This window comes from Xyrauchen texanus, chromosome 49 (genome assembly GCF_025860055.1).
Source record: "Xyrauchen texanus isolate HMW12.3.18 chromosome 49, RBS_HiC_50CHRs, whole genome shotgun sequence".
NCBI lineage: Eukaryota > Metazoa > Chordata > Actinopteri > Cypriniformes > Catostomidae > Xyrauchen > Xyrauchen texanus.
This window is the reverse complement of record NC_068324.1, coordinates 5,731,431-5,747,905: the sequence shown is the minus strand read 5'-3', so window position 1 is coordinate 5,747,905 and position 16,475 is coordinate 5,731,431. Positions and strand designations below refer to the sequence as shown.

At 38.1% G+C, this 16,475-nt stretch overlaps 1 protein-coding gene across 4 annotated transcripts in view; it reads left to right on the top strand.

Moving 5' to 3' along the window:
- LOC127640590 (furin-like) overlaps positions 1-16,475 on the top strand; it is a 102,283-nt gene that overhangs the window by 66,977 nt on the left and 18,831 nt on the right. For all 4 annotated transcript variants that reach the window (XM_052123227.1, XM_052123229.1, XM_052123226.1 and 1 more), the window contains exons 7-8: positions 11,415-11,503; positions 14,704-14,876. In XM_052123227.1, the coding sequence (XP_051979187.1) occupies positions 11,415-11,503; positions 14,704-14,876 (262 nt within the window). The remainder of the gene's footprint in view (positions 1-11,414; positions 11,504-14,703; positions 14,877-16,475) is intronic.

The following is a 16,475-nucleotide window of genomic DNA, read 5'->3' as shown; positions in this document are numbered from 1 at the left end:
GTTTTCCCATCGTGGACGTTTCATGTGTTCCTGTCTTATTTTGTCTTCACCTTTTTTCATTAAAAACCGCACTTAGATCCTCACCCCTCGTCTGCCTCTTCCTGCCTTCGTAACAGTGTTTGTCATTTTTTCTGGATGTCATGAAAATCTCCATCACAGTTCCATTTCCACCACATCTCAAATATTGTATTGTGTTCAGTAAAATTGAGACAGTGATGGAAATTACATTTGAACATTTATTAAAAAAAGGTTGACGATAATTTTCACAACAGCGTAATTTAAAAAAAAATCCACAATTTGACTTTTTTGTATGTTTTAAACATGGTTTTGAACATGAAATAATTGTATGGTTTAATATTGAAAGACAAGTCTAAAACCATAAAATCTATACATAAAAGTCAGTTTTAACGTGAACTTCATAAAAACATTTTTTTAATACATTTTATAAATTGTTTTAATAAATATCGCCCCCTAGGACGTAAAATTGCCTGAAGTTGAAGAAACATCTATACTGCATGAATTGATGTGACACAGGCGTCAGTGTCCACACAAAAGAGTAATTGTTAGCTTCATGGATTTTGTTTATTGAAGAGGTTTAGAGAAGGCCAGTGTAATCTTTGTTTTCTTGGCCACAGTTGTGCACACATGTTTTAATCAGTAACCCCATAATTAGGATTCAAGGCTTTATACCAATATTCACTAGGTCTGGTTAATTTAGATGCCACTCTCTGCCAATGACGAATGGACATTAAAGTGCTCATTCAAATTCAGATTTCAAATTCAATTTCAGTAGCAGAAATTGTTTGGCATCCCTCATAGACTGAGAGCTGGAAGGACTATAATGTTCTCTCTCTCTCTCTCTCTCTCTCTCTCTCTCTCTTTCTATGTCTGTCTCTCTCTTACACTTTGTTCCGTAGCTAATTGGAATATTTTCTGGTGTGGGGTAAGTTTGAACAGTTTGAACTGCTATAAACATTGTCACAAAATTTAAAGTCAACTTGAAATCAGAAATGATCCTGTTTACCTTTGTAATATGATGTTCACAGGCACTTTTAACCATTCATATTTATTTGTAGTCTTAATTGTTATGTTTAATCTATTGAACTATGAGAAATGGTTGTAGATCAGCTTGAAGATTCCAGCATTTGTTTTTGTACAGAAATATCTAGGTCTTGTCTTTATTGAGTCAATAAACAAGACCTTAAATGTCCTTCTTTTCCTTTCTCTCTTTAATTCTAATAACCTGTGTGATGGATGGAGTGTGTAAAGTGGCTGTCAGCCAGATGTCTAAATAACACAGTTAGGCATAAAGCCTCTGTCTCTCCACTCAACCCCTGCCTCACGTGACCCACACCTGCCAGCCTGTCTTTCCAGCGCTGTCAGCCCTCTGGAATTGCATATGAGTGTCTGGAAATCTGCCCTACCGTCCATCACCTCACACCAGCCGGAAGACAATTGAAGCTAGAATCTAACCATGGCAGGGACTTCAGGCCAGGGACACCGGTTCTGATTTCTGGAATGTGCCATGTTTTCTTCATTAGATGTGTCAGAGTGTTGGCAAAGTCTTTGCAGCCACGTCCGTCTCCCTCTTATTTCTCATGCTGTTATATGGGATTCTGTCTCTCTATATTACCTTCTTTCTCTTTGTCCACTTTCTCCCTCTTCCCCTTCTCATTCAGGATATGTGGGTTTTTGAAGCAGTGCCCGAGGGTTGAGTTTAGCTTGCTGGAAAACACACTAATCCTTTTTAGAGCGCTTCCTAATCCAAGGCTATTGAAAGGAGGTATAGAGGTGCTACTCTATACTAAAACACATATGGACAGATTCCATCACTCTATTCAACAGCAAACAGACTTATCATGATTTTTCAAGGGCAAATCATGCCTCTGAGCTAGGGAATTGTAGATGAATGAATCAGGGAACTGAAGGGAACATAAAACAAGACAAATGGAGGACTGAAAACATGGAGACGGACAGAATTAGAACATGTATCCACTCTGCCCCTGGTTACGGTATGGCTGCAGCACAATTGTTGGGGAGTGACTAACTAAAACTAGTGACACCCAAATACATTTTTTATTAGGATGACAACTGTTTTAAAAAATTACTGAAGTAGTAGTGTCACATGACAAAATGGCACATCTCTATGGTTAATATTAACTTATATCAGTGTTTCCCAACCACTGTGCCTCGGCAAACTAATGCGCCGTGAAAGACTGTCAGGTGTGCCGTGGAAATTATCAAATTCCACAAAATAAATAAATGCATGAAAAAAAATTATAATAATTTCAGGGATCCAAACTCCTCACCTTTCTGTGAAATTCTCCATTTTGAAACCATAATCGGTCACTTTTGTGATTGTGAAGAGCAATGATCAATGTGCAAAATTGACTGATATTTATACACGTTTAAGGGTCTTTCACATGATTACATTGAAGTCTATGAAGTGACGTCACTTTACACCAAAGTTTTGCTTCACCAACAATATCTTTGAGAGTACTAAGCAACAAGATATATTTAAAAACTTATATTTTAAAATGAGTGAAGAGACATTGAATGTCTCATAATTTCTATAATTAAATATTACCTTATCGTTTACAAATATCAGAGACCCCAGTAATTGAACTCATTTAAATTCACCATAAATGCTTAGACCTAAACATAAACGAGTCCTTTTATTACTTTCTGCTATCAAAGCAACTGCAAGCTTTTTCTCTTTCTTCCAAATACAAGTTTTCAATGTTTATTTTGCACACCTCCCCCTTTTTTACGTGGCAAACTCGCTTTCTGCAACTCTTGTCATGTGGAGGGCAATGCGGCGTTTGGCGCTGGGTTCAGCCTCCAGAACCAAATTAGCATCAGTCTCCCTTGATGCATTTGATTATGCACAGGCGAGCACCCACTTTAAGTCGAAGCAGATGTGTTTTGTTCATATTTTAATCTTATATGTTTTTGTATTATTGCGTTGTTCATATGTCGTGTTTTAGTGGCCTCTGCTGTCACTGCGAGGAAAAACATTCATCTGCTTCGTGTGGCGCCTATGTTGTTCATCTGTTCTCTTCAAAAATAAATAAACGCATAATCTGCTATATGCTCGTCCTGTAAATTCATGATTAAAAATGAAAATGTGAATCAAAATAAAAGCTATTACATGTCTTATTATCATTAAAATATGAAAATGATGGGTAATAATAGATTGTGACTGAATTTTTACCACCCTGTCTGTTTAAATGACTTGTTTTTGTTTTTTTTGTTTTTTGCATAGCTGAATTTCAAACATTACAAGTAAACATGCAACTAAGACGTTAGTTGCATGTTTACGTGTAATGTTTGAAATTCAGCTATGCAAAAAAAACAAAAACAAGTCATTTAAACAGACAGGGTCGTAAAAATTCAGTGTAACAAACAAATGTTAGTCTTAAAAAGTATTGCACAGACTTACCACCAAACAAGCAGATGCACTAATCAAACATGCTCTCCTAGAATATTTCTTAAGTAGCATTGGGATGTCTGATACATTTCAGCAAATCGGTTGGTTCGTACAGGTTATTTTAGCTTATCATTTGTTCACATTGTTCTTTTTAATGAACTTGTTCCAAAAATTGATTCACTTATGTAAAATAGTCATCACTTAGAGTTAAAAAAGCAAATCCTTGTGTATTGTTGTAATTGCGTTCTTTGTAGTATAATGCATTTTTAGGTAAATGGTGTTTTTTATCTGTGTATTTAGTGTTTCGTAGTTGTATTTAAGTGCAGTGTTCCAGGCTAAGAGCTACACATAACTGAAAGTAGTTAAACTACAGTCAAGCTACTCTTTTAGAAGTTACTAAGAAAAAGTAGCGAACTACGTGAAATCTATATTAAATATATTTCAATCAGATCACACGATAGTTGTATTTTTATGGTAACATTAAACAGTAGGGTGACAACATTACATTGAAAATAAATAAATGCTTAATATAAAACATTGAAATATATAAAAGAGTTTAAATATAGTCATATAGAAATATTTCGCTTAAAAAAAGAAGACAATGACTTCAAAGTCTCTTTAAGGCTCATTTATGTGTAGTTTATTTACGTGAACCGTCTGAACAAACTGATTCACTTAAATTAAGTAGACTTCCCAATTCTAAATAATTAGTTTTTAATGAATCCTTAATTTTAACTGATTCTTTTTTATGAACTGTATGAAAGAACTGATTTACTTAAATTATTTGGATTTCTTAGTTCTACTTATGAGAGAATGAGAGGATGATTTAGGTCAGCACATTTGATATCTCCCACCGCTACTCGTTGGAAAAAGTAGCTTGATACTAAAAAAAGCGCAATTGTTGTCAAAATAGCTGAACATCTGTCATGTTACTTAAAAATTTAGTTAAGGTAGTAGCATCACTACTTTCAGTTAGTTACTCCCAACACTGATTTAGTGTAAATTTATGGTATCAAGTTTAATGCTGATTGCGCTATTGAGAAAAAATACAATATAATCTGATTATTATCTTAAACAGGGGTCTCAAATCACAGGCCCGCATGAGTTTATCCTCAAACCTAGCCTGCAAATGAATTTGTACTGATCTTTAATGTTTCCCGTAATTCTCTTAAAGGATTATTAAACTATTGTCTAATATTTTCCACATGGTTTATTACACACTTAACAAAACTAGATTGCTTCCATCATGATCTACGCTGCTATCTGTACTGGAAGAATCCATCGATGTGACGTGCGTTCAGGTGACGGACGTTCCGTTTCTATTTTTGATGCGCTGTACAGCTACTCAAGTCACTTATTTTGCCCATCCAACTGAACTAAAATGATTTAATTTTCAAATGTGTGTAAACGTATTGCTTTGTAAGTTACATCCTTATAGGCCTACAGTATAGTTAAATAACTTCTCACCTTTACATCAGCTCTTGATGTTTCGCAGCTCTCATCTCTAACGGGACTGCAACTACCATTGGGTCTGCCGTTCTCATGAAATGCAACATCAGGTGTTATTACTCCACTAAATATGCAGATCAGTCTGCTAAGTAGCTGTGTGGGAGAAATGAGTCACTCAACTCTGAAAAAGTCTGTCCACATTGCATCAATAACTGCGGCAATAACTTAAACTGTTAACTGAGCGCTAATCACTGGCGTGATCCGCCTCTGTTCAGTTCACACCACCATGGCAAAATAAATAATATTTCGTTGTGAAATTTAGGGTGACCAAATGTCCTCTTTTTCACAGAAATGTCCTCTTTTTTGGACCCGTAAAAATCCTCCAGCCAGGGTTTCAAAACTGGCTAGAAATGTGTAGGATTTTTCTTTATCTTCATATTGATGTGCTTTCTACAGACTATTATATATTCGGTGTATTTTGTACTGCACACATCAGTTTTAACGTGTTTATGAGTCCTTATTTGATTATTCTCTCTCTCGGTTACTCTCTGTGCACACTGTGTGAATAGAACACCTGCTTCATCAGACTCACTCTCACTGTATTATTTTTAACTGAAAATATTAACTGTATCGAGACAACATCATGATTTCTGCATATCAGGGAAATATGAGGGGAGAAACAAGCCGTGTGTCTCTATTCACATACTATCCATACTAAATATTATCTGGCAAGCACAAAACGTCAGCCAAAGGAAAAAAAATTCTTCAGGGAAGTTAGCCTGGGCACAGCAGGAAGGCTAAAAAGATTTGGAGGCTATCAAACATAATATTGTTAAGTGCGCTTGAGGTAAATTATACTTTAAAGTGGTTACATATTCACAAAAAAAAAATTCTTCTAAGAAATGAGGTTTTACTAACAAAGTTCGAGAGGAGCAAGTTCATTTAATCCGACCGATCACACAGCCAGATTAAGAGTATATAAATTGCTGCTTACCTCTACGTAGCATTGAGAGTTTCTGGCATTTGGCCCTGCCCATTGCCCACGAATAGACCCATGCAAGTGACTCGTATCATCAGATTGCAACTCTGCTGCAAAGCATTTGCCTTCATCAGAACTGATCTAGATCTAAATAATCTAATTTCAACAGAAGCTGCCACATCAGCTCATTCGCTTTCACAGCATCGACTGCTACCACTTTAAGTGCTACTTTTACTCTGTCTTTCCTCCTAATCTCTATTCGCCAGAGCTTCCGCAACTGGCTGCTTTGACGCAGTACACATGCGAAACAGCTCTCTACGACTTTCCACCCCTAGTGCCCATTCGCGTGAAGCTGTTTCCACAAACCGGCTACTTCGGTGCCTCATACATGTGAAACCGCTCCCTGTTTGTATACTCATATGTTCTCTCATCTACTTTTCCACCCACAGTGGGCTTCACTTTATTCAAGCTCTATTAGAGCTCCATTCAAAAGCGTGAAACAAAGATTAACTTTTTAATTCAACCAACTTGTCAACGCTCCCCAGAGTTTCAATCCGGTTCTCCCACACAGGTGATTTCTGTCAGTCTCATTACCTCGCCACGCAGCTCGTTTAGGGCAGGATCCACTTAGCGATTCTTTATGTCATCTTTTGACATAAATATCACGATTGTTCTCCCTTTGAGGTGCCCTTCAATGTGCGATTTATTCCATTCGAACGCAGGGGCAATAATGTAACAGTGAACTCCTTCCAATTGACCGATGCTCTAAATGACAACTTCTTTCCAAACCAAAGCAGACAATTTTAGAACGAGCTCGCTGCCCCAGCAGTTCCCGCTCTGATCTCTCTCAGCTCACCACAGCTATACACTGCTACTGTCCGAACAGACACGAGCCGAATTCACCTCCACAAGAGGCGGATCGTGTGCCACGTCCAACTCATTCAAAATCATTCTGCAAAGTGTCTTGCCTCCTCACAGCATCAGAGCTCGCCTCACCACACAGCCCCGTTAACAATGAAGCAACTGCTTCTAAAAACTATTCCTGTCTAGACCATAACATGATTTATCTCCTCCCGCCAAGGACAAACACTTACGCAGGTAAAACATCTATTTTATTTCACAGTTTTTGCCCGAATCATTTAATTTCAAACACTTAACAAGCTCGACCATAGAACCTAATTGCTCATGACTTTAAAAGCGTTCAACAATCTGTCATAATCTTATGCTCCACCCAAGTTTAAAGGAACAGGTTTAAATCGACCGTGAATTATTCAGGTTGGCACCTTTCTTATACTCCAACAAAGTTTTCTGTAGTATTTATTACAAGTCAGTATAAACAAGTCACTGTATTTCAGTTGTTCTGTAGCATTCATCACACAGTCACAAGTCATTTTATTTACCACACTGCTGCAAACTCTGCTCTTATAGAATCTATTAAAACCAACTCACAGGCATAAACTCCTACAATTTCATACGTGCTTGTCAAAACGACGCTAGTCACCCCATGGCAATAATGCAGAGTCATGAAATGACTCACATTATGTTGGAAACAGCCTACAAAGCTCCAAACATACGCTATAGCTTATAACATCAGACTACGGTATTCATCTGGGCTCGGTTTTAGGTGCCTTATAACTTCATGACAACAAACTTTAAATTACGTTGTTCATATGCACATGCAAGCATGTGTCCTGACAGTGTTTCTCATACTGTATGTTCCTGACTTTTAATCTAGCAACAGTTATGTTCAGGCGTCCGCAGTCACTACGTTTACCACATTTTCTATTGACTCAACACATCCCAAAGCAGCACAAATGTGCTGTCCAGGTGCAGGAACTGCAGCGTCTTTTGCTTCATGTGTCTAGACCAGGGGTGTCAAACTCAGTTCCTGGAGGGCCACAGTCCAGCAGAGTTTAGCTCCAACTCTAATTAAACGCACCTGAAGCAGCTAATCAAGGGCTTCAGGAGTGCTTGAAGATTACAAGGAGGCATTTTGGAGCAGGGTTGGAACTAAACTTTATCTAGCCCCCCACTACACTGCAAACAGTGCAATGCGCTGTCCAAACGCCGCCTAATGCACTGCAAAAAACGCAAATACACCGCTAATAAGCCATTCCTTCCGTATTGGCGCCTCAACCGCAGCAGCCCAAAGGCCTGCCCGAGCACCAAATCCGCTCACTTGGCCGGTGGTCATCTGATGCATTCAATAGTTACATACGAACAAACCATCTCCAAATCAAGAAAGCGTACTAATAAAATAAAAAAAGAGGGAAGGGCCCACAGTCTCTACCTTGTCCATATTTCGGGGGCCTTCCCAATCACATGCTGCAAGGGTCCACACCAGCCACCCCAGAAGTCCTCCCAGTCATACCATTCAAGGTCTGTCCCATTCAAATCACAGTGTGGGTCCTCCCGTTTGGATGCTATGAGGGTCCACCCCGGAAGCCCTCCCATCCGTACCACTGCGAAGGCCCTCCCACACACATACATCATGGGCTCTCCCATTCGAATTACCAATATATAGCAAGCCACAGTTTCAAAGTAGCTTCTCCAACACTGACTGGCAGAGATGGAAGAAGAGACTCTAGACTTTAGACAGTTAATTTTCCCACTCTACTCTGTCTCTCCCTGGTGGGCTTAGACAAATCGTTTTGTTCTCTGCAGGGAAGTTTTGAAGAGATTGCTGGCAATTTTGCACCAAAAGTACATGTGGGATCGGGACAGAAGAAGACAGAGATCCAGTCCATCATGTTGTTTATCCCTTTTAGATGTGAGCAGATGCATCTACAAACTATTTTTTGGGTCACATTTGCTTTTAAGTTAATCGTGATGAAGGTTGATTCAAAAGCAGTTGACAGGAAGAGGTGAACTAGCAGCTGGAAGCTTAATGCTGATATGCTCCAGCTCTTTTGTCATTGCTCCCTTGAGCATAGTACTTCATACTGCCTGACATAAGTGTAAATGGCTCATTTCTAATGAACTATTTCCAGTCAATCTGCCTCAAGGAGATTGCATCTATCAGTGTGAATGGCCTTAAAGGGATATTTTGCCTAAAAATAAACATACTGTCCTTATTTACTTACCCTCATGTCGTTCTAAACTTGTGTGTTGAATGTTAGCCTCAGTCACCATTTACTTTCACTGTATGAAAAATATGCAATGAATGTGAATGGTTACTACCATTCTGCCTAACATCTACATTTTGTGTTCCATAGAAGAAAATAAGATTTACAATTTTCATTTTTGAATATACTTTCTCTTTTATGACACGATATGAATATAGACCATTCATAGTATTGGGTCTGTTGGACATTTATTTTCCACAGCCATTGAACACTTTTCCGCCTCTGTCCCTTTACGAGTTTATGGTTGAAGCATCTTTACAGCAGTTTTATTTATGTAGAGAGACAAGGACGCATGTAATTGTATCACCCGTCTGCACACTTCACCACCTTACCAACAAGGCATCATCTTGGCTTAAGATTTTGAGGTCATTTTCAAGTGCAACAGTTTTTCATCTTTATTGTGACTCATGGGACTTTAAAAATAGAGAGACACAAACACAGTTACCAAAAGCAGTGCTTTTGCATCTCTCTGAACTGTAAAAGGTAAATGAGGTGAACACAACACCTCTGTGGAAAAAGCTTTCTCTTTGGTGGGGAGCTCTAATCTTTTGAAATAAGGTTTAGATTTAAAAAGCCTTAAAACTTTATCTGGTCACTAGATGCCGAATGAGTAAAATCTGATTGTGAAACAAGACACATGGATTGTTGCTGCTGAATTCAGATGTGCATCCAACTGCGGAGTAAAGAGCGGGACTGAGTCACCATTTATTTCCATCACAACGGAATGGATATGGGTGCCAGAAATTGGAGCCACCAGGCTTGCATTCCCACATCTTTTAAACAACAAACACTAACTTTTCAGAACTGACAGGTACTGGCAGTGCTGTCCACACTTAGGAGTAAATGATAGTTTGATAGCTTTTATGCTTGAATGGCTGCCAGTAGACTGACCTTGATGTGTTTCATACCTTTAGAAGAGAGGCATTTTTATTTTTTTATTTTAGCAGAGGGGCAGTTTATGCTTTGAGAGAAATGTTGTGGTCTCATATTGTTGTTTCTCTTGATAAAAACTGTGTAAAAGAACAACCTTTCCCTTGACAGTGCCAAGTCTCCATAATAATACTCATTAAGAGTTTAGGAGACTATTGTCTTTCAAAGTTGGGGATGGGAGTATGCAGATGGAAGCAATATGAATCAGACCACTTACAGAGTGCTTTTCAAAGAACAATTTTAAGATAGACACTCACTCATACTACTAATATGAGTCACATTGATAATCTAGAATCAGTGTCCACCTTCCTGCAAAAAATGTTTCAAAGGTTCACCCAAAAAAATATATTTTGTTGTCATTTATTCACCCTATGTTCTTATGTTTTCCTAAACCTGTATGACTTTCATTGTGTGGAACACAAAAGATGTTAAGCAGAATGTTAGCCTCAGTCAACATTCACTTTATTTGCATTTTTCCATATGTACCCAAGTGGAGAAATGTTATGGAATTTAACTCTAGTCATAAATTGGACATGGCCCCTTTAAGATCCTGAGTTTTGGGACACCTGCTTTTCGGGAAACTCTGTCCTGTTAGAGACATGAGAACATGCGTTGTGCAAGAGAGCTTCCGGTTTTGTTCATCAGTTTAGAATTCTTGGGATGTTTATGGATTGCATGTGTTAAGTTGGACCACGTTTTGGGAACATGCGAGGACTGGCCTCTACTACTCTATTTCATTACCATATTTTATAATTTTTGTATTTAAGTTTTGTATTTCATTGTACCATATTTAGTTTATATATGGCCCAATTAACCACAGTTTTTTTTATTTTTCATATGCAGCCTTCAGAATAATATTTTCTATTTTTGTATCCTGCTTATGTGCTTGTTGACATAGAATAGCTTTTATCTCATTCACAGCTTGAGAGAAATTGACTCTGATTAATAAATCAGAATGATAGACATGCTTTTCTCTTCTATTTGCTAAAGAAAAATATCTTCTATAGGAAACAAAGAGCCCCCATAGGTTGAATCGAGAGAATAGCTCTTGCGGTGCATATACAAAACCCAGAGCCAGCTACGGTTTCTTTAGACAGTGACATTCGTCCCCACCTCAGAGCCTTTGAGATCTGTCTGCAGTACCATAGGAACGTGCATAGACCCAAGCCACTACCCTAATCTGCAAGAATGAATAATTTAGGTGTTTAGTTATTTATTGTTGTTGCCTGCGAGCCCTTAATTACATTTAAATTGAAGGATATAGAAAGTGCATCTGAATTTGATTGTGGTGAGAGCTGCCCGCCCATTGTCACAACAGCAGGGTGTCTTGCCCCCAAGACTGTACGAACGTGCACCGAATATGAATTGAGTTTGAAGTGAATGTGAACTGGATGCGAATTGGGCAGCACCACACTGTTCAGTGGTGCACCAAAGCTGTTTACTAGCCAACAAAATGGGGCCAAGCCAATATCTCTCTTTCTCTATCTCTTTGTCTCTCTAGACATGGGACTCGTTGTGCTGGCGAGGTTGCGGCAGCAGCAAATAACGGCGTCTGTGGAGTGGGTGTGGCTTACAATGGCAAAATTGGAGGTGAGTGAAGAGTCGTGTAGATTTAGCATTCATTGTTTGGTGGTTGGAAATTTGCTTATGGTGTAAGATCAGTCTCTTAACACACACATTAAAACTCTTAAACCATTCAGTCGTTTCCTGCCCTGTGTGCATCTAATGACTGATGTCGTCAGCCTTGAACTAATTGAAAAAACACTTTATCTATCAATTATAAAACACTTCCATTATGGCAAATTATCTCAGTGGGTTTTAAAATATTTTTGGCATTCTGGTGACATTGAATCCATTCAAAAAAGCCTCACAACGATTCCACATCGTTTATTTTAATGGAATCTATTTAGAGAAATATTTCACCATCTTTTTGTAGATGAAGGTGATAAAGGCAGAGCGCAAGCCTGCTTCTGCATGTGATTTTTGTGTGTTTGTGTGTGGTTTACAAGGAAAATGTTTTAGGTTACAAACTGGTAATTACAAGGGTATTATGCTATAAATGTGGTTTATGAGGACATTTTTAGTTTTTTGGGAGGGGTAGGTTTAGGGGTACGTTAAAGGAATAGATTCTATAGTTCGTATAGTATCAAAATCATTATGTCTATGGAGAGTCCTCATAAGGGAGCTGCACAATGTGTGTGTGTGTGTGTGTGTGTGTGTGTGTGTGTGTGTGTGTGTGTGTGTGTGTGTGTGTGTGTGTGTTTGTAATGAGAGGATAAATCTGCCCTTGTGGGTGTGTGTGTGTCTAAAGGAGACAAGACAGCAGATGTTGCTGATCAAATTGGCCGCTGGGTTGTGTGGGTGTGTAAACTGTCTGAATCCTGTTGCTAGGATTAATATTAATAAAACAAAATGCCCCCAGAATCATTATTTTTAATGTGATTCTCTCTCGCGTTTTGTGCCGTGTTCTAATCAGACGTGACACTATAAAGCAGCAAGCGACACACCCTAGTCATGCAAAGTCAGACTTTTGGACTATTGCCATAAAATATCATCATGAACTGCCCACTTAGACAGGAAGAGACCATCTAACTAACATGTTTATCGTAGCAACTAGTCAATAAAATCGCTAATTATCAATAATAAAAATCATCAACAAAAAATGTATTTGTCGATTAGTTGGATAAATGCCACGATCACAGAGAAGCTCCATCAGTGACTTCACTTTACAGTAGTGAAAGGTGTGTTTGCAAGATGAACCTCATTTGAAGAATGACAGAGACAAGCTGAAGTGGAAAAACATGACCCAAGTTGTCCAGTGAATTAGAGCACTTTATAAACACTTCAAAGAAGATCATAATAAGCATACAGTTTAATGTGGAACGGTTGCTGCATCAGGTGCGTTGACAGAGTGATTATGCTGTCTGGTGCGCTTCAGAGTTGTTTCTCTCCAGCACATAACTTACATTGTACTGCTTTTTTCTATGTTTTTTAATATATACAGGTTATGACTACTAAATAAAGCACGTATTTCCATTTCGCAAAAAGATTTGTCTTCACCACAAGAATGTCTCTGTTAAACGAGCACGCACATCCATGTCAATCAAACTAATCGGCATGTAGATAGTGAGTGCAACATTATACCGCAATTTCAGTTCCAATTTATCAACTGTGCAGCTTTCATGGATGTCAAACTGATGTCTCATAAGTCAAAGTGTGTCGGTTTTTAACGAGTTTTAGATAACTTCCCCTCATTATGTAAGCGCATGTAATGCAAAGAGAATGGATGCAACTTTTCAGCATGAGAGTGAATCTGCACTGCATTTACAGATGATTGTACTCTATTAAACTTTACATGCTGAATATATTGTATAATAATGTAAAGGGACCTAATATTTGATAGTCCTGGTTAATGCCAAATGTAATGTCTTATTTCACCAGTAAATTTATACTATTGTAAATATTATTTACAGGATAAGCTTATTCTACCAATAAATGTATTTTTGAAAAGAATAGTTTAGAAAAATGTAATTAGTGGCAATTCAATTTTAAAACATACAATATTAATTTAATACTAAGTACTGATTACATACATTTAATGTAATCATGTATCTTAACATATTTATGTATTTTTCAGCTTGGCAGAATTCATATTTCTATTCTGGTGTCACCAGTGCCTTTTTTGGGGCTGATTTTTAGTTCCACACCATCCCCTATGGATCATTTTGCACTTTAATGAACAGTACTTTTTGTTAAGTTTTACATGTAAATGAAAGGAAATGTCTTGCATATTGTTTGCACACAAAAAAAAGAGCGCACTCTCCTTTTAATGTCAAAATAATGCATCAGTATCTAGTTACGATCAAAATAATATAATTATTATAATACAAGTATTATTTTTAGAGCAAACTTTGATTGAAATGCATATTCCCTACAATACCGGTAGAATTTTGCATAACCGCGATAGAAAAAATACTCAACAATACTTTATTGGTTGACACATTTCTAGCAATAACTAGTATATCACCAATGCTATCTGAAATAGTTCCAACCACATAGCTAATATGGGCATTTAGTTCACTTAGCTAGTGCCTCAAAACTCTTTCAAAGTATCTTTCAAAGATTCCAGGCCACTAACCTGGAAGATGCGTAAAACCAACCAATCAGATTGAAATTGCAGATTTTCTGCTAGCTCTACAATTTTTGCACACAACATGCATCAAATAGTCAGGAAACGGACAGTAGGCAGTCCATGGGCATGCTGTCTGAGATTAGATAAATTGCATCACTTCCATGTTAGTTTTTGTCCTAACCTATCATGACCATGACAAGCAACAAAGCTTGGTTTCTGTTCCATTGCACAGGATAGCTCCGCCCACTGTGAAATCTAATTTGCATCAAATGGATTTTGCCCAAATCCTGCTCCTCATAATTTTATATAAAACTGCAAATATATTCTGATTGACTGTAATTGTGTTGTTTCACACATTTTAAGTAAGGACAGAACATTTGGTGCAATGTGACAGAAAATGTTCTTGTTGCGCCTGGTTGGGACATGGTGTCACAATGGAAAGAGGTCCTTTTTTCCACCAAATCTGTTTTATATTTTACTTTAATATTTTATCTCGTTTGTTTTTAGTCTTATACCTCATTAACTTTTTGTTCTCCCTTCTTTCCAAATCTCAACCACATTTATAGACAAGAACATCTTTACAAAACCATCTTTTTCCATTCTCTCTAGAATCATCATTAACTCTCCCTCTCTCCGTCCCCTTCCTTTCTGTGTGCAGGTGTGCGTATGCTGGATGGAGAGGTAACAGATGTTGTGGAGGCTCAGTCCCTGAGCTTGAACTCCCAGCATATCCACATTTACAGTGCCAGCTGGGGCCCAGAGGATGACGGGAAGACTGTGGATGGCCCTGCCAAGCTGGCCAAAGAAGCTTTCCTACAGGGTGTCACCGAGGTCAGTCAAACGCTCCTGTCAGGTCATCTGAGCAGATTTCAGATTATCTATATGTGTCACAGCTGTCGTCGGCACTGATCACCACCTCAGTAAAAGAAGCCGGGCTGGACGCAGTGAGCTCTAGAAGATGTCATCGCCTATTTAAACATATTTATGGAGAGAGAATTGAGAAGGAAGTGTGCTTTAACAAAGACTCAAAGCATAATGAATTAGAGAAACTATATTTATACTTTCTGTGATCTTTGAGAGAGATTTTACTTTCGATTTCATTTTCTGTTTCTTACTTTTATGACATGCTAATTTGTTCTTGTGGAGTACACACACAACCCCTATCTATTTTCAGTAAATACATTGAGTTTCAGTGCTCACGCACACACGTCTCACACACTGAGTATGCAAATGAATTTGTTCATCATAAAAATTGCGCTGCCTGTTTTCTTTTGATTATCTTGTTCTCTGATTCTCTTTTACAATCACTTTTTCCCTTTTGCATATTTATCTTTCTGCACCCTGTTTTTCATTCTATATTCTCTTCATCCCACTTTCGTAAATGTTAATCAGCTCCAGCATGTTTTTGTGCTGTTGAGTGTTGCAAACCATATGCTCACAATCTTCCCTCTCCTTCCTTTTTCACTCCTGTGAGTACAGATAAAATGTCACTGCAGCATCAACAAAAATGTAACACAAATCCCCATTCTTCACTGCCATTTTAGTGTCAGAGCAGGTGAAAAATTCTGACAGCCATTTAGGAAGCTTGCATTATCCACAATGAGCAATTTTGTGAAATATCTTTAATTGAATTATATCCAAACCACCTGCTTTCGCATCATGCTTCTGAAATTATCAGATTTGACATACCGAGAAAAGAGCGCGTCATGTTTGACATGCAAAGGATCTGACCTTTATAGGATGGCTGCCTGCCACAAGTCTATTTTACATCAGACGTGTCCATGGTAATAACAGACATGCTTTTTGTCTGAGCGTGACAAAAAGATTTAATCCATTGTTTCCTTTATGCAAATAATGTCACTTTGATACCGGCGTGCGGGAATGAGTTTGACTGCTGTTAATTTTTCTAGCATTTAAAAACACTGTGACGAGGAGGAGGGCGGGGCCGGGCCATGACTACACACGCCCGGCCCCCAATCCAGCTAATCAGCCGAGGAGAGGGATAAGTGCAGTGGGATGCGGCAGTTAGAGAGAGAGAGAGGGAGACACACGCAGCTGCCGTGTGTGCATTTATGTTTGTGTCTTTTTGTTTAAATTTAAATTTAAATATTACTTTGACAGTTCAGCTGGTTCCCGCCTCCTCCTTTCCCATTTTAAACTTTTTACAAACGCTTTATCCTTCAAGTAATTTGCTCAACAAATTACACTTCACCAAAACATCAGTGTCAGTGTCATGACTGGAAAAGTTTTCTTCTTCACTTCAGTTCTTTTTTCTAGTTTTATCATTTATAGAATTGTGCCTCTGAATATTTTGAAGCAGATTTCCGCAACACAAACAAACAAACACTATTTATTGCCACAATAATCCTGAGTCAGTCATCTGTGAATATTACCCATGGAGGTCAGTAGACAGAACCAATATTTTAATCA